A 26,293-nucleotide genomic window follows, 5' to 3' on the forward strand; every position below is an offset into this window, starting at 1 on the left:
GTCCTATATAAAAGGGAAGAGGAAAAGGTTAAATTAATTTGAATGTATTTTGTTTAACCCAATATATGCAAAATATTAATTCCATATGTGGTCAAATTGAACATCAATAAGATTAAAAATTTTTTTTCATACCAAGCCTTCAAAATCTGGTCAGTATTTTACCCTACTGCACATCTCAATTTGCAGTAGCCCCATTTCACGTGCTCAGTAGCTGTTTTTTGGCTAGCAGATACCCTATTGGTCAGCACAGGTCTTGAACTTGGAGCTTGAGTTCCAGTTACCTTCCACCATAAGTTCCACAGAACAGAACTGTGAAAGCATGGGTGTGGTGTGCCATCAAAACAGCTTTGTCAAATGGAAAGTATCTTTGGAATTCCTCTCAGGAGATTTTTACCTATTTGTATCACATAGTATTCCTGTTGGCAGCAAGTTAAATAAGTTTCTTTTTCTTTCTTCCTTCCTTCCTTCTTTTTTTCTTTCTTTCTTTCTTTTTTTTTTTTGTTGTTGTTGTCTTTTTGCCATTTCTAGGGCTGCTCCTGCGGCATATGGAGGTTCCCAGGCTAGGGGTCGAATTGGAGCTGTACCCACTAGCCTACACCAGAGCCACAGCAACTCAGGATCCGAGCCAAGTCTGCAACCTACACCACAGCTCATGGCAACACTGGATCCTTAACCCACTGAGCAAGGCCAGGGATCGAACCTGAAACCTCATGGTTCCTAGTCGGATTCATTAACCACTGAGCCACGATGGGAACTCCAATATATGCATTTACATTTTAGTTATAAGGCAGGAAAAACAAATATATGGACACATAAGGACAAAAAATAATATTTTTAACCTGCCTATGGGGAAAATAAATGCATTTATGGAGAGATAGGAAGTGAGAAGTGAGTGGTCCCTGGTGATGGTTGGTAGGGAAATTTGAATTCATTTTGGGATATTAAAAGGGAGGTAACGGCAAAGATTGAGGCAATCAAGTTAGACATACTTACAGAAGGGATTTGTTTGTCTGTTTTTTAATTGTAAATAGCCTTTTTTTTTTTTGTCTTTTTGCCATTTCTTGGGGTGCTCCCACAGCACATGGAGGTTCCCAGGCTAGGGGTCTAATTGGAGCTGTAGCTGCCAGCCTACGCCAGAGCCACAGCAACGCGGAATCCGAGACACGTCTGCGACCCACATCACAGCTCGCGGCAACGCCGGATTGTCAACCCACTGAACAAGGGCAGGGATCAAACCCGCAACCTCATGGTTCCCAGTCGGATTCATTAACCACTGTGCCACGGGAACTCCAGCCTTTTCTTTATTCAGGGTTTTCTGTGACTAGATAACATTATTTGCTTGTATCGCTCTCTGTGCTTTCTTATTTTCTGTGATTTCATCTTTATAAGACACTTGACTTGAGTTTGCTTTGTTTTTTTGCCAAGCACTTTTCCTATTTCCTGTTAATCAAAGTAGGAGCGAGGCTGAGATTTTCATGAGCAAGGAGGCAAAGGCAGATTTCTTAAAATGGAGCAATACATAGTATTCTGTGAAGGTGATGAAAATATTCACCATGGCAACGAATCTGCTTTACCCATAATGCAAAATGCCCTATTTGCATATGTTTTGCCAGAGAATTCTGAAATTAGCGTTCTCTGTGTTAGAGAACATGGGGGAGGTAATGTGCTACATAGATTGAAAAAAAGAAAGAAAGAAGACTTAGACTTAATTTTAACCAGAAATGAAATTTGGATGCTTTCCTGAGGTGAGTGTGTCTGTGCCTGAGGGGAGGGAGGGTCACAATCCAAGTCAGCAGATACAGAAAATCTATGTGCAAGTTCACAGCCTTAACTCTTCCATTTGGTTTTACACTATATACTTTCCCAGTACCTGACTTGTAAGTTACATATTAAATGTCTTAAACAGGGGGGGGGGAGGGAGGGGGAGGGGTTGGGAGCTTGAGGTTAACGGATGCAAACTCTTGCTCTTGGAATGGATTAACAATGAGATCCTGCCGTGGAGCACTGAGAACTATGTCTAGATACTTACAACGAAGCTCGACAATGGGGGAAAAATTATGTATACATGTATGTGTAACTGGGTCCCCATGCTGTACAGTAGGGGGAAAAAAAAGTGCGTTGGGGGAAATACCAATAAAATATAAATTAAAAAAAAAATTTCTCAAACAGAACCTCAGTCCCTGTGGGAAACGTTTGGGGGGGGGGCAGGTCAATATAATATGTATACGTGGGCAAGGCTTGTAATAGGTGCTTCAGGAGACATGAGGAAGACACCGTTTCAGTGCCCTTGGCAAATTTTAGCCTGGAGGAGGGAGTCTGGCACTTACTCTCTGTTCTCAGATACTCAGCAGAGCAGGATATGGATCCTGGCAGATGTGCTATGTGATGTGAAAGCTGTACAGTGTTCTGATCATGCTCTTGGGGACGCCCTGGCTTCTCCCCACCATCTTCCCCTTCCCCTTGGGTACAACCCTTCGGCCCTTGAGACTCCTGCCCACTGCCAATGACAGACTTCAGTTGCCTTTCCACCTTGACCAAGAAATGCCTTACCTCATCTCCCCCCCTCCCCACCCCGGTAACAACATTGTCTTGGCATTTTAGGATTTTCCTTCTGCAATGCACTTTTCTAACATTGTTGGACCCAGGCCACTGCAGTGGCAGCGCCAGATCCCTAACCCGCTGCACCACAGGAGAACTCCATCTTTTAAAATTCATTTTTATTTTTATTTCTTGTTTTTTTGCTTTTTAGGGCCGCATATGGAGGTTCCCAGGCTAGGGGTCAAATCAGAGCTATAACTGCCGGCCTGCACTATAGCCACAGCAACACAGGATCCAAGCCGAATCTTCGACCTACACCACAGCTCACAGCAACACTGGATCCCTTAACCCACTCAGCGAGGCCCGGGATCTAACCCACAACCTCATAGTTCCTAGTTGGATTAGTTTCTGCTGTGCCACAATGGGAATTCCTAAAATTCATTTTTAGATAAACCTTTTATTTGAAATATGAACTCATACATAGAAAAGCATGCAGTTTAGGCCATTATTTATCAGGGTACAGGTGAGATCACTATCACAAAGCTGACATATTATGCAGTGGATCACCCAGATTGGGAAATAGAACATAATCCACAATTCAGAAGTCACCTCGTGACTCCTGCAGTCACTTCCTTCTGTCTCCTGTTTTCTAACAGGACAGATGCGTGTTAACACTATATAAATGGAATTATACAGTTTGTTTTTTGTCTAACTTTTGCTTATTACTGTGTTTGTAAAATCATTCCTGTTGCGTAGCTCGGGTTTATTCAATTGCATTGCTGTGTGGTATTCGGTTGTGTAACTGTACCACAGTTGGTTTGCCCATCCTACTGTTGATAGACATTTTTTCTTCCAATTTCTACTGTTGTGAAAAGTGCTGCTATGTCATCCTCAGGCTTGTGTTTTAGGTTACATGTGCTTGCAGGTCTTCAACAGTGGTTGGAGTTTCTGGGGTTCCCATAGATGAGACATCTGTTCAGTTTAGGTGGTACAGCCGAACGTTTTCCAAAGTTATTTGTACCAGTTGACACTCCCATCAGTGTAGTGTGAGAGTTGCCCCACATCTTCATTATAGCCTTTTTTTCATTTTGGCTGCTCTAGTGGGTGTGTAGTGCCACATTACTGTAGTTTTCTCTTTGAAACATTTTTATTATGGAAAATTTAAAATATAAAACTAGAAAAAAATGGTGTGATAAACCATATATCTTTGCTCAGCTCCATCAGCAATCAGCTCCTCTCCCTTGGGCAGGTGGGGCCATTCAGCAGTCCTCTGTGCTGCTTTTCCTGTTCCTCATTCCTCTTCCCATATTTCAGACTTGAACCAGTCTCCAAAAACCCCTCTACCCACATTGTATCTGCTCTTTTATTCTAAGTAAATGCTCTATGCCTCGTTTTTCACAGAAAATAGAGGCTGTCGGGTAAAATTCCCTTAATTTCTTAGACCTCAGTGTGGAGATTTATCCTGAACTGTGCCAGCCCTTGGTGCCTCCCTGGAATTTATTTATAGATGTCTCATCCCCTGTTTTCTAGGTCTCATTCTTTCCCAGGGTCTTGATCCTTCAGTCTCTGAATGTTCTGTTATACGTATTTTAACCTTTCCTGTTTTATTTGCTCCTTTCTTTTAACTTATACTCTAGATTTCTCACTTATTTCAAAATAACCTTTCCTTGACACATCTCACTCTATTTTTCTCTTACTCTTGAGAGCCATGTTGCTCAGAACAGCAGTCATTTATTTCTGTTGCTACTCATATAACCTCAACCTCTGTAGTTAGAAATATCCCACTGCAAACTCTTCACTTAATTAGACTTGGTCCATGTCACCAATGAGGTTCTGATTGCCAAACCTAGTAGGTGCACGTCAGTATCATTTATTTACATGATGGATTTTGCATTCTTTGTATATGAAAAGCACTGCAAAATGTCAGGGATAAAAATTACACCTTCCCAACGCTATACAAGTTTATATCCTAGTAGGGACAACAGGCTTATAAGATGGCAGTGAATTGTCATACTGGATACTGTTTTTTGTTTGTTTGTTTGTTTTTATCTTTTTTGGGACTGCTTCTGCGGCATATGGAGGTTCCCAAGCTAGGGATCCAATCGGAGCTGTGACCGCCGGCCTACGCCACAGCCACGCCAGATCCGAGCTTCGTCTGTAACTTACACCACAGCTCACACCAGATCCTTACCCCACTGAGCAAGGCCAGGAATCAAACCCAAAACCTCATGGTTGCTAGTCGGATTTGTTAACCACTGAACCATGACGGGAACTCCTGGATACTGTTCATTGAAAGAATGACACCAGGTTGTGCTGCAACAGTTTTAAGAGCTTTACATGCATTATTTTGTTTAATCCCTACAAAGGAGTAAGCATTGGTGCTATTAATTCCCATTTTAAAAAAGAAAACAGATACATTAAAAGACTAGAAGCTTGCCTGTGGCTAAGCATTTGGTAAGCTCAGTTTGAATTTGAACCCAGACCTGACTTTAGAGCCCATGCTGTCACGAGCAGAACTGCTTCCATAATTCAGTCTGCTGATGTTTCAGAAACGTCTGCATTTGGTGAACTCAGAACAGTTGATGCCTTCACCTTTGAGCTGAGCAGAAAGGGGAGGGGATTGGATGTCAGGGGAAGGCTTCTTGTTGGTTGCTTGATTGATGTTCTAAAATTAGGACATATTTACATCTGAAACATAATTTAGTTCAATACCCTTAGTTTATATTTGAGTCCCAGAGAAGCAACATTCTAAAGTGATAGAGCTTTTTGTGTGTGTGTGACAAACTTGACAACAAATCCTGGCCTGGTGTGTATTTCTGTTTAAGGAAAGATCCATCCAGGAGTTCCCATCATGGCTCAGTGGAAACCAAATCTGACTAGTACCCTTGTGGACTCTGGCCTCACTCAGTGGGTTAAGGATTCGGCATTGCCCTGAGCTGTGGTGTAGGTTGCAGATGTGGCTCGGATCTGACGTTGCTGTGGTGGAGGCCAGCAGCTACAGCTCCAATTCGATCCCTAGCCTGGGAACCTCCATATGCTGGAGGTGTAGCCCCCCCCAAAAGACAAAAAAACAAACAAACCCAGATTTTAAAAAAAAAGGGTTGATCCAAACACCTGAACCATGCGCTACCTAAAATGCTGTTTTCTTAGAAATCTAGTGTAGAAGAGGAATAGCATAAATTCCGAACCCTCCTCCACTGTGGTGACTGGATTGGGGTCTAATAACAAACTCACTGTGCTATTTTACAGTGATTTTTGAAGTGAAATCTCTGTGTCTAGGGGTGTTTCCTGGTGGACCTGTACTTGGAGAGCAAGTGTGGCTCCAGAGCCAGTCTGCCTAGATTTGCATCTTGCTCCCTAAGTAGCTTAGATACCTCTCAGTGACTGTTTATTGTAAAATCAGGATAATATTAGTACTTCCCTCAGAGTTGTCAAGAGAATTGAAAGAGTTAATATGTATGAAATATTTTGAAAAATTGCCTGGCACATAATAGGTACTCCGTCACTGTTAATAACTGTTTATTGGTATGATGATGATTTCCGCATTTCCATCCATCTCAGTTAATTTCCTGGCTGTTTGTTTTTTGATTTATCACTGGGGGTGGGGAGCTGGAAATTAATATTTTTTAAAAAAGCATAGAAAAGCAAATAAATACCCTTAATGTCATTTCTCATTGTTACTAACTTATCTGATGCAAAGTATTATTTTCTTAGCTCTAATTGTATATTAACATATTGTACTGAGTAATGCAAATGAGAATTAAACAACTAAAACTCCTAGACAGCAGAGTATAATTTTACCTTCCTGTGTTTTCTTCTCTGCTCCAGAAATATTTAAAGGCCTAGTTAGACCAATTAACTAGTGTTAACATATTTAAAGTGTTTTTCTTTCTCCTTTCTAGAAAGGAACACTTAGTATGTAGGTGATTTTTAAAGAGTTCTAATCCCCAAACAACTCCCTGGTGAGAAGGAAATTGGCGGATTGGAGTTAGGGTCAAAGAAACAGTCTAAATAGATTGGTGGTTGAATTTTTGCAACACTTTAAACAGTTTAAAGAATCCCAGTGACTTACCTGCTAACCTAGACTTTGGTAGTGCTTGTTATCAAACACACACAACGAAATTATACTTGTCCCAATCAATTCCTGATTTGCCTAGTTTACTTTTTAACATTGTTCTAATGAATAATTTTTGAATGTTACTGTGTTTTTATATACTGAATTTTATGGTCTGAACTCAACAATTCAATTGAATGTCTTCTCCATTTAAAATAGTAACCTTGGAGTTCCTGTCGCTGCACAGCGGAAACGAATCCGACTAGGAACCATGAGGTTGCAGGTTCCATCCCTGGCCTCACTCAGTGGGTTAGGATCCTGCGTTGCTGTGAGCTGTGGTGTAGGTCACAGATGCAGCTCAGATCTGGCGTTGCTGTGGCTGTGGTGTTAGGATGGCAGCTGTAGCTCTGATTAGACTCCTAGCCTGGGAACTTCCGTATGCTGCAGGTGTGGCCCTAAAAAGCAAAAAATAAAAAAAAATAAAATGGTAACCTCTATGACATTCTTTGATATTTCTTACAAAAGTCAATATCAAATAAGTTCTTTATAACAGCTGGCATTAAGATTATCATAACATACCCTTTTTCAAGAAACCAAAGAAGTATGTAAAACTTTTGTGGAAATTCCCAGGCCAGGGATCAAACTGGCACCACAGCAGTGACTGGAGCCACTGCAGTGACAATGCCAGCTCCTTAACCTGCTGTGCCACAAGAGAACTCCTAAATTATTCTTATTTTTATTCCTAGTTTTTACTTTTAATATCTTTGGAATTTCTCAACATATTTTGAGAAACTACACATTAGTATGTAATATATTTCTCATCTTGTTTTATGTTCTAGAAATAGTTGAAAAAGAGAAGCAACTTTTCTTCATCCTTAGTTGTGATCTTAGAATATTTACAAAAAAGCTTTTTATTGTTATATTTCTTTCATGTTAATATAACTGTGTGAAATGTTACATACGTTCATGTTAATTTCTTACCACATTTGATAACTTTTTTTGTAATGTGACTATTAAAGGAATAAGCGTTCGTCTTTGCTCCTATTAGCATTTGACCAGGTTTGCGCAGCTCCTCTGTGTCCATCTCCAGGGGCTTCATTGTTCCTTTCCTTTCCTTCCCTGGATGACCGTCTTCTCATGGCCTTCCTTCCCATACTTTCCCTGAAAGGTTTTACAGTCCTCTGTTCTATCACCACTCCTCTTTCAAATAGCTCCTGCACCATCCCTCTTCTTGTAGCGCCTGCCCTCCACTTGAACTGAGCAGTTCCGCCTGGGGGCTTGTTGGATAAGAATTGGAACATGCCCTCCAGAGATGAAACCCTGGGACCCTCTCACACAAGTAAAAGCACAGGCTTAAGGGTAGGGACGTGTAAACAGCTACCTTCAGTAGAGGAAGGGTGGTGTAATTGAGAGGAGGAAGCAATTAATACTGCCTATGGGGATCTAGGGAAACTTGGAGGAGGCCATAGGTAAGAGGTGAATGACTGCAGGTGCTTTCGTTGGGAGAAGGTGGAGCAAGGGAGGAAGTGGGCCTTCCATACAAGGGAAATGTTCAGGTAACTCACCGCTTCCCCTTGGTGCTTCCTCTGATTTCTTTGATTTCTTTCAATGACTGGAGAGCAGGAAATGACTGTTACGCAATGAATGTTATGGCTGCGTCTTTAATAGATAAAGGTCTTAACTTACTTTCACCTACTTTTAGTTACATTACATGTTGTTAATTTTCCTCCACTTTTTTTTACTGGTCACACCTGTGGCATCTGGGAGTATGGAAGTTCCGGGCCTAGGAGTTGACTCTGAGTCACAACTGTGGCAATGCTGTATCTTTTAACCCACTCTACCAGGCTGGAAATCAAACCCATACCTCAGGGGTGACCCAGGCCACTGCAGTTGGATTCTTAACCTATGCACAACAGCAGGAACTCCTTTCTCCACTATTTTGAGATGAAACATCTTTCATTTCCGGTAGATCCTCAGTTTCCCTTCTGTGACACAAAGGTACTACTTGGGCCTCTGAACTTTTCTCCATCCCACCCCGCCCACCTTTTTTCCAAGCTGAGAACCAGAAATTTTTCTATGCTAAAGGAAATCATTGATAGTAAGAAGCTTTGGTTTCTAAATCAAACGTGAAATATTCACTGAGGATGTAGGGTAGGAAGGACACACAGTAAAGCAGCAACTTCAGTCAAGCAGGATAAGTGTTTATGATGGAGCCTTACCAGTTGAGAGGAGTACATCAGATTGAACCTATATTTGGACACAAAGAATGCCTTCTGGGAAGTGCCTGAACTGAGACCAAAGTAATAAGAGTATAAGTCTAAGAGGTGGGATGGAGCAGGGAGGAAGGCAGGGTGCTCAGTGGGGAGCAGGGATGGAGAACTGGCCAAGGCCCCCTCGGGTGGAGGAGGGGTACGGTGCTGAGAAACCAAAGGTAGAGAAGGGCCTGGTCATAAAGGGCCTTGAAAGAGAACAACATGTCTGAATCAGTATGGGGCCACCAGAGGTTTTCAGACAAGGCAATGATATCATTTAAAAACCAGTGGTATAGAGAACACTCTAGGTGAAGTGGTAAAGTATGGAGATGGTTAGAATGAGGTAAGCTTGGATGCAGGGAAGATATCGGGCTTAACCTATGGGAGAGAGATATGGTAGTGGTGGCCTGGATGTGGATAAAAATGGTTGGATTTGGGGCATTTTAATTCTGATACCAATCCTGTTGTGTGTGGGTTGGTTTGTTTTTCTTTTTTTTTCATACCACCAAGTAATTATTTGACACCAGTGGGGTGTTGTAACACCATCTGCCTGGGCATAGTGTTAGATCCCACAGGTTAATAAAGGTCAGTCCCACAGGACTGCCACCCACACCTGGACTTCAGATGCAAGTTGCAAGTTCATGTTGTCACTTGTGCTTCTGACCAACCCTCTGTAGGTCTGAGGTTCCCACCACCGACTCTCCTTAGGCTTGATTAGTTTACTACAACAGCTCACAGAACTCAGGGAAACATCTCACTAGATCATTAGTTTATTACAACAGGACATGCAACCCAATGGAAGAGGTGTACAGGGCAAGGTATGAGGAAAGGCTTGGTGCCTTCATGCTCTCTGAGCACACCACTCACCCTGCATCTATCTCCACGTGTTCACTCACCCAGAAGCTCTCCTATCCTGACACTGTCCTTCTGGGTTTTTATAGAGGCTTCATTATAAAGGCACTGGCTGCAGGCGAATTAATCTCCAACTGCCCCCACCGCAGCCCAGGGGTGGGGATGGGGGTGCAGTTGGAAGTTGCATGCCCATCACAGGTTTGCTTCCCCTGGAAATTAGCCAGCCCATCCTTAGGTTACTTAGGGGTTTTTGAAAACTCACTTCATTAACATAATGAAAGACACTTAAAAAAAAATCACTTTTCGAGCTCTGTGCCAGGAACTGAGACACAGACCCGTGTGTGTGTGTGTGTGTGTGTGGCCACAACCAAGTTTCCAGGCCAGAAGGATTGCACCCATGCTGGAGCAGTAAACTGAGCTGCTACAGTGAAAACGTTGGATTCTTAGCCCGCAGAGCCATAGGGAACTCCTTTTTCTTATAAATCATAACGTTAAAGTTACCTTAAGGAAGTACCAGTTCTTAGCAAATTAGGGCTCCACCCTATGACTTCATTTAACATAATCACCTCCTTAAAGAACCTATCTCCAACACAATCACATGAGGGGAGTGGTTGGGGCTTCCCAAGGGTTTTGGTGGGACACGTTTCAGTCCATAGTATAGCTGCCCCCCCCCGAATATTGTTATTATATTTGTATATTTATTGTTTTTTGCTTTTTTTTTTAGGGCCACACCCATAGCATATGGAGGTTCTCAGGCTAGGAGTTGAATTGGAGCTGTAGCTGCTGGCCTATACCACAGCCACAGCAATGTAGGATCTAAGCTGTGTCTGAGACCCACACCACAGCTCAGGGCAATGCTGGATCCTTAACCCACTGAGCAAGACCAGGGGTCAAACCTACATCCTCATGGATGCTAGTCAGCTTCATTAACCACTGAGCTATGACGGGAACTCCTGTATATTTATTATTAAATGTGTATGTTAAAGGTCATTTTCTTTTTGAAAGGTCTGATTTGATGAGATGACTATCTTTGCCATCAGGTAAATAGAATTAAACCTGGAGGTGACAATATTTAGTCAGACTTCCATTAATATAAGCAAGAATCAATATTACTACATCAAAGCCATATTTTAGTAAGGTCTTTTTGCTAGAGGGAGGTGGTTGTGGTCTAGTGTGTTTGCCTTCATTCTTTGTCTCGGGTAGATGAGCTTCCCTAATTTCCCCCCCAGTTACTAGATGTCTAGGTTGTTTCAGATATGCTGTCTTTTGTTGGACATTGGGGTTATCTTAGGATGTCTCCTTATTACAGAGTCCTTGCGTGTGTTAGGTCTTGTGAGTTCAGCCTCAGTTCCTCAGTGGGTGTGCACGTTTACATCTCACAGGCCTCCTACTGTGTTCACTGTAAGTTGGACTCAGCCACCCTCCATATGTGCCACAGTCAGTTTCTTTTCTTTTCTTTCCTTTTTTTTTTTTTTTTTTTTTGCTTTTTAGGGCCGCACCCGGGGCATATGGAGGTCTCCAGGCTAGGGGTTGAATCAGAGCTACAGTTCTGGCCACAGCCACAGCAACACCAGATCTGAGCCGTGTCTGCAACCTACACCACAGCTCATGGCAATGCCAGATCCTTAACTCACTGAGCGAGGTCAGGGATTGAACCTGCAACCCCATCATTCCTAGTTGGATTTGTTTCCACTGTGCCACAATAGGAACTCCTATAGTCAGTTTTGGACACTTGCTCAGCTTGCCTTTTTTCTGTTTCTGTTCTCATATGAAGGTACTTGGGCCTGGGAGCTTGGCTTTGCCTGTGCTTTCCCCAGTGCATCCCAGAATTGTGACCTGCTTACCTCAGGCATCCAGAATTGCTCCTGTCTGCTGTAACAAGGCTTTGTTGATTGCTTAGTTCTAGTTTGTGTAGGAGCCCCTCTCTACCCAGGTGAAAACTCCTCACCTGTCATTGCTTGAATTCTTCAGGATCCCTGTGCATGTGCCACCTTAGGTCAGACTCTTGTTCGTATATAGGTAAATACAAGGAAAACATATTGTTCGTATATAGGTAAATACAAGGAAAACATATTTCGGACTGTTCCTTTGGTCTGATTTCCTCAGTGATGGAAGAGTAGAAAACCTTCCTTCATTCAGCAAGTTTTGTTAAAAGCTAAATGGTGATTATTTTTAACATAAAATTTTAATATAGTTAGATTTATGTTTTTCTTCATATAGCTCTCTATATTTGTCTTTTACACTTTCCTCAGTGAAAACATTACTGAAAATTCTCACACATTTACTGTATGTGTGCGTGTTTAACTCAACCATAAAGTTTCACGAGCATGTTCCAACTATGATTTTTAAGATTGACAGGAGGGAAAGATAGCTGAAGACCATCTAGGTTAACATGTAGCTACACTCTTTTTTTTTTTCTAAACTCTATGAATTTTTTTTCCCAAGAGGGTATTAAATCATTTATTGATTATACATGATAATAGATGATCCACATATTTCACTCCCATCTATAACTTTGTCTGGTACCATAATTGTTTAGATATATTGCTTAGGATGTGCTAGCAATCATATTAATAGCAAAAAAAAAAAAAAAAAAAACTCCATGACTTTGCTTGGGTGGCCCTTTTAAGGGTAAACTCCAGGTTACAACACAGTTAACTGTCAGTTCAGCTATACCAAGGTTTCTGAAGACAAGGCCTTCTCCACCCAAGCAGCTTGCAAATTTCGAACGGTACCTGGCATCACTCTGAAGGTATTCTAACTTCACACTATTGGGGTAATCTACCAAAATGGCTTCAGAGTAGACTAACTTTACACAGCACATTTAAAAAAAGACACATTTATTCAGCGTCATGATCAGACTATTACATTTAGCAATCAACAGCATGGGTGCAAAAAAAAAAAAAAAAACCACTACATTAAAACCCTCTGTTGGAATGCTTTACGCTTTCCATGGAACAGAAACTAAAATAACCTGTTATACAATTAGTGACAAATACAGTCCTCGGGTTTTTTTTGCCCATACACGAGTATTGTCTAAAACATGTCTTATTTATAGCAGCTCGGCCCTGCCACCACTGTGCTTGGCTGAGTTCACAAATCTGTTGTAACCTGTAGCTTCCCTGTCACTTCTGGCTCTCCTCTCCTGCTAAGCTTTGTTTCCTGGCAGTAATAATTAAAACCTTCTGCCACTGCCATAGCTACTACTGCTGCTGGAACCGCCATGGCCACCTTGGTTTTGTGGTTTGGCAAAATATTGGCCTCCACCACCAGAGCGGCCAGAACTTCTGCCTCCAAAATGTCCTCCTTTCATGGGTCCAAAATTTGAAGATTGATTGTTGTAATTGCCAAAATCATTGCAGCTTCTGCCACCTCCAGAATTGTTCCTGTCATTACCAAATCCATTATAGCCATCCCCACTGCCACAGTATCCACCACCACCATGACTGCCACCACAGCCACCTGGACCACTGAAGCTTCCCCCACGACCAAAGTTGTCATTTCCACCAAAACCACCTCCTTGACCACCACCAAAGTTTCCAGAACCACTTTGACCTCTTTGGCTGGATGAAGCACTAGCCATCTTTTGCTTGGATAGGGCTCTCCTCACTTCACAGTTGTGGCCAGTCATAGTGTGGTATTTCTGAACGACAGTCTTGTCTGCAGAGTCATGGTCATCAAAGGTTACAAAAGCAAAACCTCTCTTTTTGCCACTGCCTCGGTCAGTCATGATTTCAGTCACTTCAATTTTCCCATACTCTTCAAAATACTCTCTTAGGTGATGTTCTTGAGTGTCTTCTTTAATGCCACCCACAAAAATCTTTTTCACAGTTAAGTGGGCACCAGGTCTTTGAGAATCTTCTCTTGAGAAGACCCTCTTTGGTTCCACAACTCTTCCATCCACCTTGTGCGGCTTGCATTCATGGCTGCATCCACCTCCTCCACAGTGGCGTACGTGACAAACCCGAAGCCTCTGGGGCGCTTGGTGTTTGGGTCCCTCCTTACCACACAGTCTGAGCATTCCCCATTGCTCACAATGGCTCCTCAGACTCTCATCAGTTGTTTCAAAGCTCAAACCTCCGATGAAGAGCTTCCGCAGCTGTTCGGGATCTTTGGGAGACTCTGACTTAGACATGATGGTAGTGGGGAGGAGGATGTAAAGATGCTTACTCGGCAGCATCCAGGGGCAGAAAACAACTCTGTGAGTTTTATTATAGTTGTACAACCATCATCACAATCTAATTTTACAACATTTCCATCCCAAACCTCAGCCCATCACCCCCCCCAACATGTGGCTAAACTTGAAATTAAATACAGCAGGTTATCAGTTCCAAACATTGCCTGCCTTCTCCAGTAGTGCCTCCCATTACATCCAATGCTGCTCCATTCTGAGGGTAGAAACAGATCTAAGATCTTCACAGAAGACAACATAAAAGCTAAAAACAACTCTGATGATCCTGTGTCATTTTCATGCTCAGATAGAAGTCAGCCTGGGTAGAAGAGGGGCCCTGCAGACTCAAGTGACTTGGAATTTGGAGATTAGGAAAAGAAGCAGAAAACTTGGAGATGTTATTTTAGTCACTGCCAAAATGGGATGTGATTTGATTAGTTTATTTACATAATCCAGTGCTGAGCACTTATTAACAGGACTCTTCAAATACTTGTGGTTGATAATGTACTGTGCATTTCATCCCACTCTGAATAGAAGTTGGAATAAAATTATAAGAAGCTTTGTTATTTGATTTAATTTTGAAACCACGTTTGAAACTGCAAGTAGTTTGCAAGTGAAGTGATCACTCAGTTTGCTGCATAAATAGCAGTGTGCAGTATTAAGAAAAAATATCCAGAGACACTGCATGAAACCAAGTGCCTGCCTTTTGTCTTTTACAATTTGTGACTGTTGCATACATCAACACTTGAAAAACTATGCCTCTGAGCAGAGAGGCCCCTTCAGTGTTGCTAGGAAACCCAATAACTGTTTTGTACCATCTTGAGATTTTAATTCATTTCTCCTGCAACACAATGAAGAATGAAGAATGCAGTTCAATGAAGAGAAGTTCAGTGTTTTGAATGTTTTTGGAAAAAGAAATACTGAAAGCCATTTAAAAGTGTTTTTTTGTTTTTTGTTTTGTCTTTTTAGGGCTACACCCACAGCATTTGGAGGTTCCCAGGCTAGGGGTCAAGTCAAAGCTGTAGCCGCCATCCTTACTCCACAGTCACAGCAATGCCAGATCCAAACTGAATTTGTGGCTTACACCACAGCTCAACGCAACACTGGACCCTTAACCCACTGAGTGAGGTCAGGGATTGAACCTGAGTCCTCAAGGTTACTACTTGGGTTCATTAGTGCTGAACCACATGGGGAACTCCTATCCAGATCATGTTTATACACATGTAACTCTTTTATAAGATACTCTTTTAAAATTAATTTTTATGTATCAAGAAAGAATGGATGATACTGTTGCAAAGACAAAGTTACATTTTATTACAACGACTGTAGTATCTCCAATTAGGATTTGAACTTTTACTCATTTAGATGTCTAACTGATTCTTAACTTTTCACTTGATTTTGATAAAATAAAAACCAGAAGATGAGTAACCAGGAAGTTTTCATTGTTTTTTATAGCAAGTTTTCATTCTCACTTATCTGTTCTTGCCTCCATATTTTTGGTCTGTGTCTTGATTTATTTTGGAATGGAATTCTCATTTTGGACTGTACTTGCATGTTATCTTTCCTCATATGTATGGTATTCATACCTAGACAAATTAAATGCCAGCAGCAATTGTAGTAGCTATAGACAGGAGACTTCAAGTAGCAGGATCTTCTGGTAGATTAATGCTTTTCTTCAATTTTTCTGAAATTGACCAAATTTATAATCCAGTCACCAATTCTTTTTCTACTAATCTGCAAGGAAGCATAATGAGATAAAGGTACCCACAATTTCTTCTGACCCTAATGGAGCTAATGATTTAATGGCGAAGTAGGGCATCCATTTTAACAATTGATTTAAGGAGTTTCCTGGTAGCACAGCCAGTTAGGATCTGGCGTTGTCACAGATGTAGCACAGGTCAATCCGTGGCCCTGGAATTTCCACATGCCGAGGATGCAACCAAAAAAAAAAAAATAAAAAATCATTTAAAAATATAAGGTAGTGGACTTCCCGTCATGACACAGTGAAAACGAATCCGACTAGGAACCATGAGGTTGTGAGTTCAATCTCTGGCCTCGCTCAGTGGGTTAAGGATCCGGCATTGCCGTTAGCTGTGGTGTAGGTCTCAGATGCGGCTCAGATCTAGCATTGCTGTGGCTGTGGTATAGGCTGGTGGCTACAGCTCTGATTCAACCCCTAGCCTGGGAACGTCCATATGCTATGGGTGCCACCTCCAAAAAAGACAAAAGGACCAAAAAAAACCCAAAAAACCCCAAGGTAGTATGGGAAGAAAATAAGCTCATCAGTAATAGAAGATGTGACAAAAACCATGGTGCCTACCTGAGTTAACTTCATGATAAAAGTTTATAAAAGGGAAAAAAAAAGATAGTATATGTGGAGTGCCAAATAGGTGATACAGATAGAGGAAAGTAAAGTTCTGTGAGCACTCCTAGGAAGACAGAAAAATCATTGTAGGCTAGAGAGGTGGAATAATGCCTTAGTGAATTAGATAGGAATGGAACTGAGTTTATTAGAAATTATAGAAGGTATTGATTCACTGTAAAAATAAAAAATAATAAAAATAAAATAAAAGTTGTGGCTCAGCAGGTTAAGGACCCGATATTGTCTCTGTGAGAATGTGGGTTCGATCCCTGGCCTTGCTCAGTCATTTAAGGATCTGGCATTGCCACAAGCTGCAGTTTCGGCTGCAGGTATGGCTCAGATCTGGTGTGGCTGTGGCATAGGCCTGCAGCTGCAGCTCCTTTTATTTTTTTGCTTTTTAGGGCCGCATTTGTGGCATATGGAGGTTCCCAGGCTAGGAGTTGAATCAGAGCTACAGCTGCCGGCCTGTGCCACAGCCATAGCAATGCAGGATCCGAGCTACATCTGACCTACGCCACAGCTCATGGCACCGCTGGATCCTTAACCCACTGATCGAGGCCAGGGATTAAACCCGAAACTTCATGGTTCCTAGTTGGATTCGTTTCTGCTATGCCACGATGGGAACTCCTGCAGCTCCAATTCTACCCATAGCCTGGGAACTTCCGTATGCCATAGGTGGGGCTCTAAAAATTTTTAGAAGCATTTACTCAGAATATTTATTTTTTAACTTAATGTGTTTATTTTTGGCTGCATCCTCAGCCTTTGGAATTTCTGGGATCAGGGATCAAACTCACCACAGCTGTAACCAGAGCCACAGCAGTGAAAACATCAGATCCTTAGCCCCACTGAGCCATGAGTGAACTTCCAGGTGATTGAATATTAAAAGCAATAGTTGCAATTATATAATTATATATATATAAATATCAAATCATACCATTTAAAATAAAAATGTGGACATGAAATGGAGATTGCAGTAGTATACACTTAAGTGGGGGTGGTAAGTAGTCCATTTGGGCAGATTCAGTGGATGGTATAGCATCGATCTTTGTTGTTTAATAAAACCACCCAAACTTTAGAGGCTTAAAACAAACTCATGTGTTCATGATCCTCTCTAGGCTCATTCCTGGGGCTGCAGGTAGCTGGTGTGGACTGGGCTAGTGTTCTAGGGTGGCTGCATGTTGGGTACTGGTAGCCGTTGGTCAGATGCCTCAGTTCTCTCTTGTGTGGTTTGTTCACATGGTAACAGACAGCTGGGGTCCTTGAGGACTGGAGTGAGAGAAGCAGCAGCACCTCTTGAAGCCTAACCTTGGAACTGGCACAGCAGCTCTCAGGCTACATTCTTTTGGTGGCCAAAGCTAGGTCAGCCTCTGATTTAGAGGAGGACATGCAGAGTCTGTGTCCAGTTGTAATTTGCTATGTGCTGAGTGTACTTAAATGCGATAAAAGTTTAGGATGGTGCCTGAATATAAGTGGTCTCAAATTTCATTCTCAATATTGGCTTCAACTCTATTAACATTTTACTACCACTGATAGTCCACGTGTAAGGGCTAATGGAAAGGATCATGTGATGACTAATAATATAATTCTTTGTTTTGGTTTGTTCCATTGGAATTTATCATTTGAAAAGCAGCATCAAAATCATCATTATGGATAATTAGAACTTGGCTTTCCTTTTAATTTTGCTCTGTGTTTATTTTTATAGTGTGAGTAAGTGGGATGGGAAGTGGGGGGAAGAGAGGCAGGCCCCACGTATCCTAATCTTAGTGTTTGGGGCTTCTTTCAGTCATCACTCAGCCCTGAAGGTCAGGGTTGGGTGCTATAGAAGTCCAAAAGGCAGGGCGATAAATGGAAAACAGCATGTTCACTTGAAACTTCAGATCTGCAGGTGTTACACATAAGAAAATCTTGGGTGATCATAAGGAAAACATACAGTGACAGGCCAGTGCTTTGCAAACTTTTATAATGTAAATGGTAAAAAGAAGAAAAAAAGAAGAGGTTTTGTGGAGTTCCCATTGTGGTTCAGCAGTAATGAACCTGACTACTATCCAGGCGTGTTTGATCCTGGCCCTGCTCAGTAAGTTAAGGATCCAGCATTGCCAAGAGCTGAGGTGTAGGTTGCAGATGCATTGTGGATCCTGCGTTGCTGTGGCTGTGGCTGTGGTGTAAGGTGTGGTGTAGGCCAGCAGCTGCAGCTCTGATTCAACCCCTAGCCTGGGAACTTCCATATACTTCAAGTGCAGCCCTAAAAAGACAAAAAAAAAAAAAAGAAGCTTTTGTGTGGTAGTTCATTTACAGACTAAATTTGCATTTAATATAAGCTATTGGCTCTTCAAACTGCAACCTCTTAAGACATAAATAGTGAACAGACCTACTTTTATATGTGAATTGATGATTAAACTTGTTACTTTTTTCTCTTAGGTAAGAAATAGCATCATTTTGCTCAGTTTATGTCTGTTTTCTTTGCATATAAAATACTAGTTTTGTTGTAGGAAACCCTTAGTCCCAAGGAGGAGACTTTTTTTTTTTTTTTCCAATTCTTACAGAGTTGCAGTGGGTTTAAGCCATCTCTCTCACAAACTTAGTTGGAAGAACTACGTTGGAATTTTCTTTTGGGGCTCAGGACATCTATTTTTGCTTTTACAGTGTTTTTAAATGTCATTCAGCATTAATTCTCTCTTTAAATGTGATCTAAATGGAAATTTCATAGAACTTGAGAATAAGTTAGGAATTTTAAGATGTCTTTTAAAAACTAGTATAAATATATCTGACTATTTTTCAAAAGGGAAATAAATAGGAAGGGATAAACAATAAGATATGCCTTAAAGATAATATTGAGGTCAACTTTTTGGTACATTTTAAAATATGTAAATAGGAGTTCTCATTTGTGGCTTATTGGGGTAAGGATGAGGATTTGGATTTGATCCCTAGCATTGCTCAGTGGCTAAGAATGTGGTGCCATAAGCTGTGGTGTAAGTCACAGATGCAGCTCAGATCCAGTGTTGCTGTGACTGTGGCGTAGGCCTAAGCTGCAGCTCTGATTCGACCCCTGGCCTAGGAACTTCCATGTTCTGCAGGTGGGGCATTAAAACAAATAAAAATACATAAATTGACAGTGTTTCCCCTCTTTTTGAATTGTCATCAAAATTTATTGCTTAGAAATATTTTTAAGCATTCAATAAAAGATACAGAATCAAATTAATAAAAATTTGGAATTGAAGCCTTGGCAGAAAACATGTCAGTTCATCAGCATATGCCCCACTGATGGGAGTTTGCAGTGTGTTCCTGGCACCACGGCAAGTGTGAATTAATGTGGCTTGGCCTTGGATTAGTAGGACATAACTTACCTTCCAGAGACTCTATCCAGGATCAGTGTTTTTTTTTTGTTTGTTTGTTTGTTTGTTTTTTTGCCACACCTATAGCCGCGACCTGTGCCACAGCTGCTGTACCTTAACCCACTGCACCAGGCCAGGGAACAAACCTGTGCCTCAGCAGTGAAACAATACCGCTGAGCCATATCAGGAACTCCAAGCCAGGTTCAGTTTTAAACATCTGCTTGGATAATAGAAATCCTCTACTAGGTGCTTATATTTTATATATTTCATATAAGAATGCTGGTATTCCACACAATGTTGGGAAGTTGCCAGGGCTCTGAAAGGAAATTGTATTGAATAAGATGGATAGTAATACCGTCATTCCATTTCTACAGAGGCACAGACCTAAAACCTGGGGACTGCTGAGTTGGAATTTCATTGTTCTGGTCCCAAATAAAAATCCAGTTTGTACTGCATCCTGCACTGCCTCTGACCAGCTGAGCTGTGCTGAGTGTGCTGCCAGCCTGAGAGCAGGGGTTCAGTCCATGTACATGTTTCATTTTCTAGATCTCACCAGAAGTTTGAGTATCACTACTCCTGAACAGATGATTGAAAAGGCCAAAGGGGAAACTGCCTATTTGCCGTGCAGATTTACCCTGGGTCCAGAAGACCAGGGGCCGCTGGACATCGAGTGGCTGCTGTCACCAGCTGATAATCAGAAGGTGGATCAAGTGGTAAGTGCCGCTCACTCAGCAGATGTTGGGGGAACTTGTCTTATGGTGCCTGTCACTGTGCTGAGCACATAGGTGGGGGATGTGGGGAGCTATGAAGAAAGTCCTAGACTTCTTAGGCTTATGGTCTAGGTGAGGAAGGCAGTCCCTTTGGTAGAAAGGAAGGCCACATATGTAACGGAGTAAAATAGATAAGTGACCTATGATTTTAGAAGAAGAAAAGGTCACTAGACTTCTTAGAGAAGGCTGCAGGGAAGAAGACAACCTTGTGAACATCATGAAAATCTGGATTTGGAAATGTGTTTAAGTCAGGGAGGAGGGGAGGGGTATATACAGCCAGCATGACAGTGTGGCAGAAATATCGTTGAGGTGTTAGCAGACAGTGAGTGAATGAGGCTTGGTGAAAAGTTAGGTCGAATTGAATTTTTAAGTTTCACACAAGGATGCTATTATCAATTTAAGGGTCAGGTCTAACAGTGTGACGTAGGTGCATACTATTACAAAGTCTGTTTTCTGTATTTTTTCAAATTAAATGTCCTGTACAATGAATTTCTTTTTTGTGTGTGTGTTTTTGCCATTTCTAGGGCCGCTCCCGCGGCATATGGAGGTTCCCAGGCTAGGGGTCTAATCGGAGCTATAACAGCTGCCGGCCTACGCCAGAGCCACAGCAACACGGGATCCAAGCTGCGTCTGCAACCCACACCACAGCTCACGGCAACACCGGATCCTTAGCCCACTGAGCAAGGCCAGGGACTGAACCTGCAACCTCATGGTTCCTAGTTGGATTAGTTAACCACTGCACCACAACAGGAACTCTGTGTACAGTGAATTTCTTAGAAAACAAATACCAGTTGGTCCACCGTATCTGCGGATTTTGCAACTGTGAATTCAACCGATTGTGGATTGAAAATATTTGGGGAGTTCCCCTGCTGGCTCAGTGGGTTAAGGGTCTGGTGTTGCTGCTGCTATGGCTCAGGTTGCTGCCATGGTGTGACAAGGGTTTTGATTCCTGAGTCGAGAACTTCTGCAAGCTGCAGGTGAGGCCAAAAATAAATAAATAAATAAATAAAATATTTGGGAAAAAAATTTGCAGAAAATTCCTTAAAGTGAAACTTGAATTTCCCACATGCCATTAATGATTTACATAACATTTACATTGTATTAGGTATTATAAATCATCTAGAGATGATGTAACGTGTATGGGAGGTTACATGGGGTTGTATACGCAAGTACACCATCTTATGTGACGGACAAGGGACCTGAGCGTCTGTGGACTTTGGCATCTGAGAAGGGGAGGGATGTCCTGGAACCAACCCCCCATGGATACAATTACAAAGAAATAAGAGCCTAATGTAGAAAACTTAGAAAGCCAAAAGTAGCACAAAGGATAAAAATTGCCCTGTGACCTTGTTACCTAACTAGGTACCTTTGCCCAACATGCAGCAAAACGAGAAACTCAGAGTTATTCACAAGACAGCCCGGTGAGGACACAGGAGAACAGATCTCACATCTGCCTCCCCTGGGACTAGGGCTTGAGATACTTAGGAAATAAAGAAGCAGGTGGTTTTAGGCATGGGGAAAGGCGAAGTAATTGCTGTGCACAGGGATTGAAAATATTTGGGGAGTTCTCCTGGCGGATCTGAGTTCCATGCTTTTTAATGAGATGCATGTTCAGAAATGGAGGCACTTAGCATGATCTGAGGGTGGAGTTTTCAGCCCACTGACATCAAAAGGTCATTCACTGGACACCTGCCTAGACTCAGTTTTAAGGTCAGTGGTCCCAACTTAGCCAGCTTAAACTGGACAGGAGTCAAAAATAATTAAGGCAAACTTGGTCAGTGAAGGCAGGGTACAAGTAGAGGCATTTTGCTTAACAAGCTGTTCTCTTATATGTGCTTCTGTAAGACAAGCTCAAAGACTTTTTGTTAGTAACCAGTTTTTTGTTAACCCTATGGGGCATGGTTTCAACCTCATCTCCAAATACGTATTTCACACTTTGCCTTTTTCTTTTTCTTCCTTGTGGCACCGATGGCATATGAAAGTTCCTGGGTCAGGGATCGACCTGTGTCTCTCAGCTCAGGCAACCACTGTGCCAGGCCAGGGATCAAATTGGGAACCCAAGTCCGATTCTTAACACACTGTGCCCAGCAGGAACTCCGCACTTTACCTTTTAATGGTACCAGAATATTTAACTTAATTTAGAATGCTTCATATTAGATTCATCTGACATATTTGATTAAAAAACAATCAGTGTTGGAGTTCCCATCATGGCTCAGTGGTTAATGGAGTCTTGAGTCTGATACTAGAACTTCCTTCTCTCCCCCTAAGCAGAATAAATTGAGCCTGACTCATCCTATCTACTCAGCCCAGATACCCTGTCCACTCCCATCTTGCTCCTCATTCCAGTGAAGAAGCAGTGCCAGGCTTCTAGCTCAGGTTCTGCCCACCCCTCACTCCCTGGCCTATCAGTGCCCATCCCTAGAGTCCAGGACTCTGGTTCCATGATTAAGATGCATGAATGGAAAGCACGGGTCTTAAGCACTTCTGGCTTAGGACTCATGGATGAAGCCCTGTGACAAGGTGCCTCTTGGGACCCAGAAGTACAGTGTGCCCTGTAGCCTCATGCTTCCATTCATGGAAGGAGAACCCAGGGACCTCTGCGCTGAGTGGGAGGCTGAGTCTTGCTGCTTACAGGATGTATGAGATGAGTGTGAAATCATGAATTGGGCTTAAGTGTCCATTTCTGGGTTAAAAACCTAACCTCTAACCTAAAACACAGTAAAACAAGACTAAAAGAAGGGTCAGGGAGAGATTGATACAGAAGAGGAGCTTATATCGAATTTCAGCTACATTATTATAGTGCTAGCTAAATCTTTATTTCGATATTTTTAAGGAAGCAGGCAGTGCAGTGGGGGACTGGGCTAGAGGGATTTCCATCCTCATTCCCTGTGTGATCCCTTTCGTCAGCAGACAGCTACCATGTGCTGTTCATTTACTGTATGCTGGGTGGTGGTTTGCATACTTATTTAAGCCTTGAAACACCCCAGAATGAGAATCATACATGTAAGGAGGAGGAAATTGAGGCCCATGGATGTGAAGGAACACGCCCAGCTGGCAACAGACACACTGGGGGGTCTTTGCACTATCGTGTACTGCCTTCCGTGTTTCATAAGCTTCTGTTCCCTCATGTGTAAAACAGGAACAAGTACACGCACCTGTCACGGTTTGGATAAGAATTCTCTGAATTATTGTATACATCAGCGTTTTGCAAGCCTGTAAGTCCTACAGCAATGTTTGTAAAGTCAGCATATAGTGCCAGGCCAAACGGATCTGGTTTGCATCTCAGCTGTGTGATTCTGGGAGAGCTGATCTGTGACAGCCACTGCTTTCCTCAGGTTAAAGGTTAAATGTGCACTCAGAATTGCCTAGTAAATGTTACTTCCCCATTTCCTAATTTCTGTTTATAAGATTGTTTTCATGGGAAAATACTAAGATAGTTTACAAAAATGGCTGGCCGTGGGGACACATTTGTCAGGCCCTCCTTGAAAGATGACTAAAGTGTGTATGTGGCAAAACGAGGGATTGAAAGCACAATGGATTGAACTTTGTGGCTTTTTGCCACAAGGGAGCCCATAGTTTAATACAGAGGAGGAGAGACAGTCTCATTTGAGGAGTTTTCAGTGTTGCTGTTGACAAGCGAGTGTGGGGAGAAAATGGAGCAAATAAAGTGATGGCTTGTGTTTACAGAGTAAGTCAGCTGTGGACCCTTCAACTGCTTCTTTTATTTACGTAGCAAACTAGTATTGAGTGCTTCCTCAGTGCAGGCACTTTCAATGTGTAAGTAAAGGGTCTGTAGTGAATTAGGGGTCGGTCAGCACGTAGGGGAGGTGGTAATAGGAGAACCCGAGTCCATGGCCTGGAGAAATTCCTACAGATGGCACTGATTCTGATCTTACGGTTCATAATAAACATCTCAGATAAAAGATTATTTCCAGGATGTTGGCTGTGGTTGGGTTTTCTGATTATTATTTGAGTTTGGTACTAGTGCTCTTTGGCCCTTGATTCTCAGATGACTAGAAGGGAGGATTTCATTAATGAATGAAAAATCATTAAATGTGTTAAATCAGTATTAGTCATAGTTGGAGATGATTAACTTTTTCTGAGTCAAGTTTAACAGAATTCTTCTCTAAATCTAGTCTTTAGTTACTTCCATCAAAGCCTGTAACGGTGGTTCGGCAAACTCTGGAGTTAGGAAGGGTCTTTGTTCTTAGTAAGCAAGTGTTAATCGAAGGGTTTTGTTAACCTGGCTGGGCACACATATCTAAACAGGTTTATGATTTTATCTGTCAGAGTCTAGAACATTAAATGCCCTCAACTTAGTATATTAAGACAAAAAATACTGTCTTCTTAGAAAAATTTATTTTTTGGACCTTGGAAGTTCCCAGGCCAGGGGTTGAACCCACACTACAGCAACAACCCAGGCTGTTGCGGTGACAACATTGGATCCTTAACCCAGTGAGCCACATAAAACCCCCTGTTGTCTGTGTGTGTGTGTGTGTTTCAATTCTACAGGTTCATTAGCATAAGCCCTTTCTGGAGAGTTGTGGTGGTTTGTACCTGATTTTATGTGATTGAATGACATACTGCATCCTCTGAGGCAGCTGAGAAATAGAGTGCTGTCTAAGAATTCACAAATCCATGCTCCGTCCAATCTCACCAAATGGCTCTCTGCTGGAGGGCTGTATTACTTAAATCATGGGAGTCTTAGTTTTGCCGTTTAAACTGACAGTGTGTGACCATACTTATGGATCAGACTAGTCTCTTTCTATTTTCTTTTTTTTGTCTTTTTAGGGCTTGCACCCATGACATGTGGAGGTTCCCAGGCTAGGGGGTGAATTGGGGCTGAGACTGGTGGCCTACACCACAGCTCATGGTAATGCCAGATCCTTAACCCACTGAATGAGGCCAGGAATCGAACCTGTGTCCTCATGAATACTAGTCATTTGTTTCCACACAGTACCATGGTGTATCCAGAGCTCCTTTAATGAGGGGATCTTGCTTGTTTGTTTTTTCCTTATCTTATTTTGGTTTTCTTTCAGATTATTTTATATTCTGGAGACAAAATTTATGACGACTACTACCAAGATCTGAAAGGACGAGTACATTTTACAAGTAATGATCTCAAATCTGGTGATGCATCAATAAATGTAACAAATCTACAGTTGTCAGATATTGGCACATATCAGTGCAAAGTGAAAAAGGCTCCTGGTGTTGGAAATAAGAAGATTCAGCTGACAGTTCTTCGTAAGTTATTTGTGTTAACGTTTCTTGTTAATTGAGTGAGTGGTCACAGTACCGTAGTAGTGACATTTACGTGAGACAAAGCTTAGTTTTTTAGAAGAATTATTGTAAACATTTGATGTTAATTCCAATGTCTTCAAATAGGATAAAATATAAAGGTAGCAAATTTGGGGAGTAGGAAAAAATAAGTGACCGTCGTGGCGTGGTGGAAACAAATCTGGCTAGGAACCATGAGGCTGTGGGTTTGATCCCTGGCCTCGATCAGTGGGTTAAGGATCTGGCATTGCTGTGAGCTGTGGTGTAGGTCACAGACGCGGCTCAGATCAGTTGTTGCTGTGGCTGTGGTGTAGGCTGGCAGCTGTAGCTCCAATTCAGTCCCTAGCTTGGGAACTTCCCTATGCCACAAGTGTGGCCCTAAAAAGCAAAAAGAAATTTAAAAAAATAAAAAAATAAGTGACCACCTTTGTGAAATTTATGCAAGAGTTTGAGAGGAAATGAAGGCATTCTGTGATATGGGAGAAGAACCCTTAGCCAGGAGTTAGGGGATCCAGTCATTTCTCATTGTCTTCAGGTTTTCCCTGAGAATTAAATAGAACCACCTCATTTCAAAATGGGCTTCAGCCACATTTTTTTTCTTTTTTCTTTTTCTTTCTACAGCCACACTTGTGGCTTATGGAAGTTCCCAGGCTAGCAGTCAAATTGGAGCTGCACCTGCTGGCCT

General features: G+C 42.0%; 1 protein-coding gene and 1 pseudogene across 1 annotated transcript in view; one reads left to right on the plus strand and one right to left on the minus strand.

Moving 5' to 3' along the window:
* The window catches only part of CXADR (CXADR Ig-like cell adhesion molecule), a 52,818-nt gene that overhangs the window by 12,509 nt on the left and 14,016 nt on the right, over positions 1-26,293 (plus strand). The window contains exons 2-3 of the mRNA XM_047794729.1: positions 20,108-20,274; positions 25,371-25,575. Coding sequence (XP_047650685.1) covers positions 20,108-20,274; positions 25,371-25,575 — 372 coding nt within the window. The remainder of the gene's footprint in view (positions 1-20,107; positions 20,275-25,370; positions 25,576-26,293) is intronic.
* On the minus strand, positions 12,806-13,852 carry LOC125135077 (heterogeneous nuclear ribonucleoprotein A1-like; annotated as a pseudogene).

The sequence above is a fragment of the Phacochoerus africanus genome, chromosome 1 (assembly GCF_016906955.1).
Source record: "Phacochoerus africanus isolate WHEZ1 chromosome 1, ROS_Pafr_v1, whole genome shotgun sequence".
In the NCBI taxonomy this organism is placed as follows: Eukaryota; Metazoa; Chordata; class Mammalia; order Artiodactyla; family Suidae; genus Phacochoerus; species Phacochoerus africanus.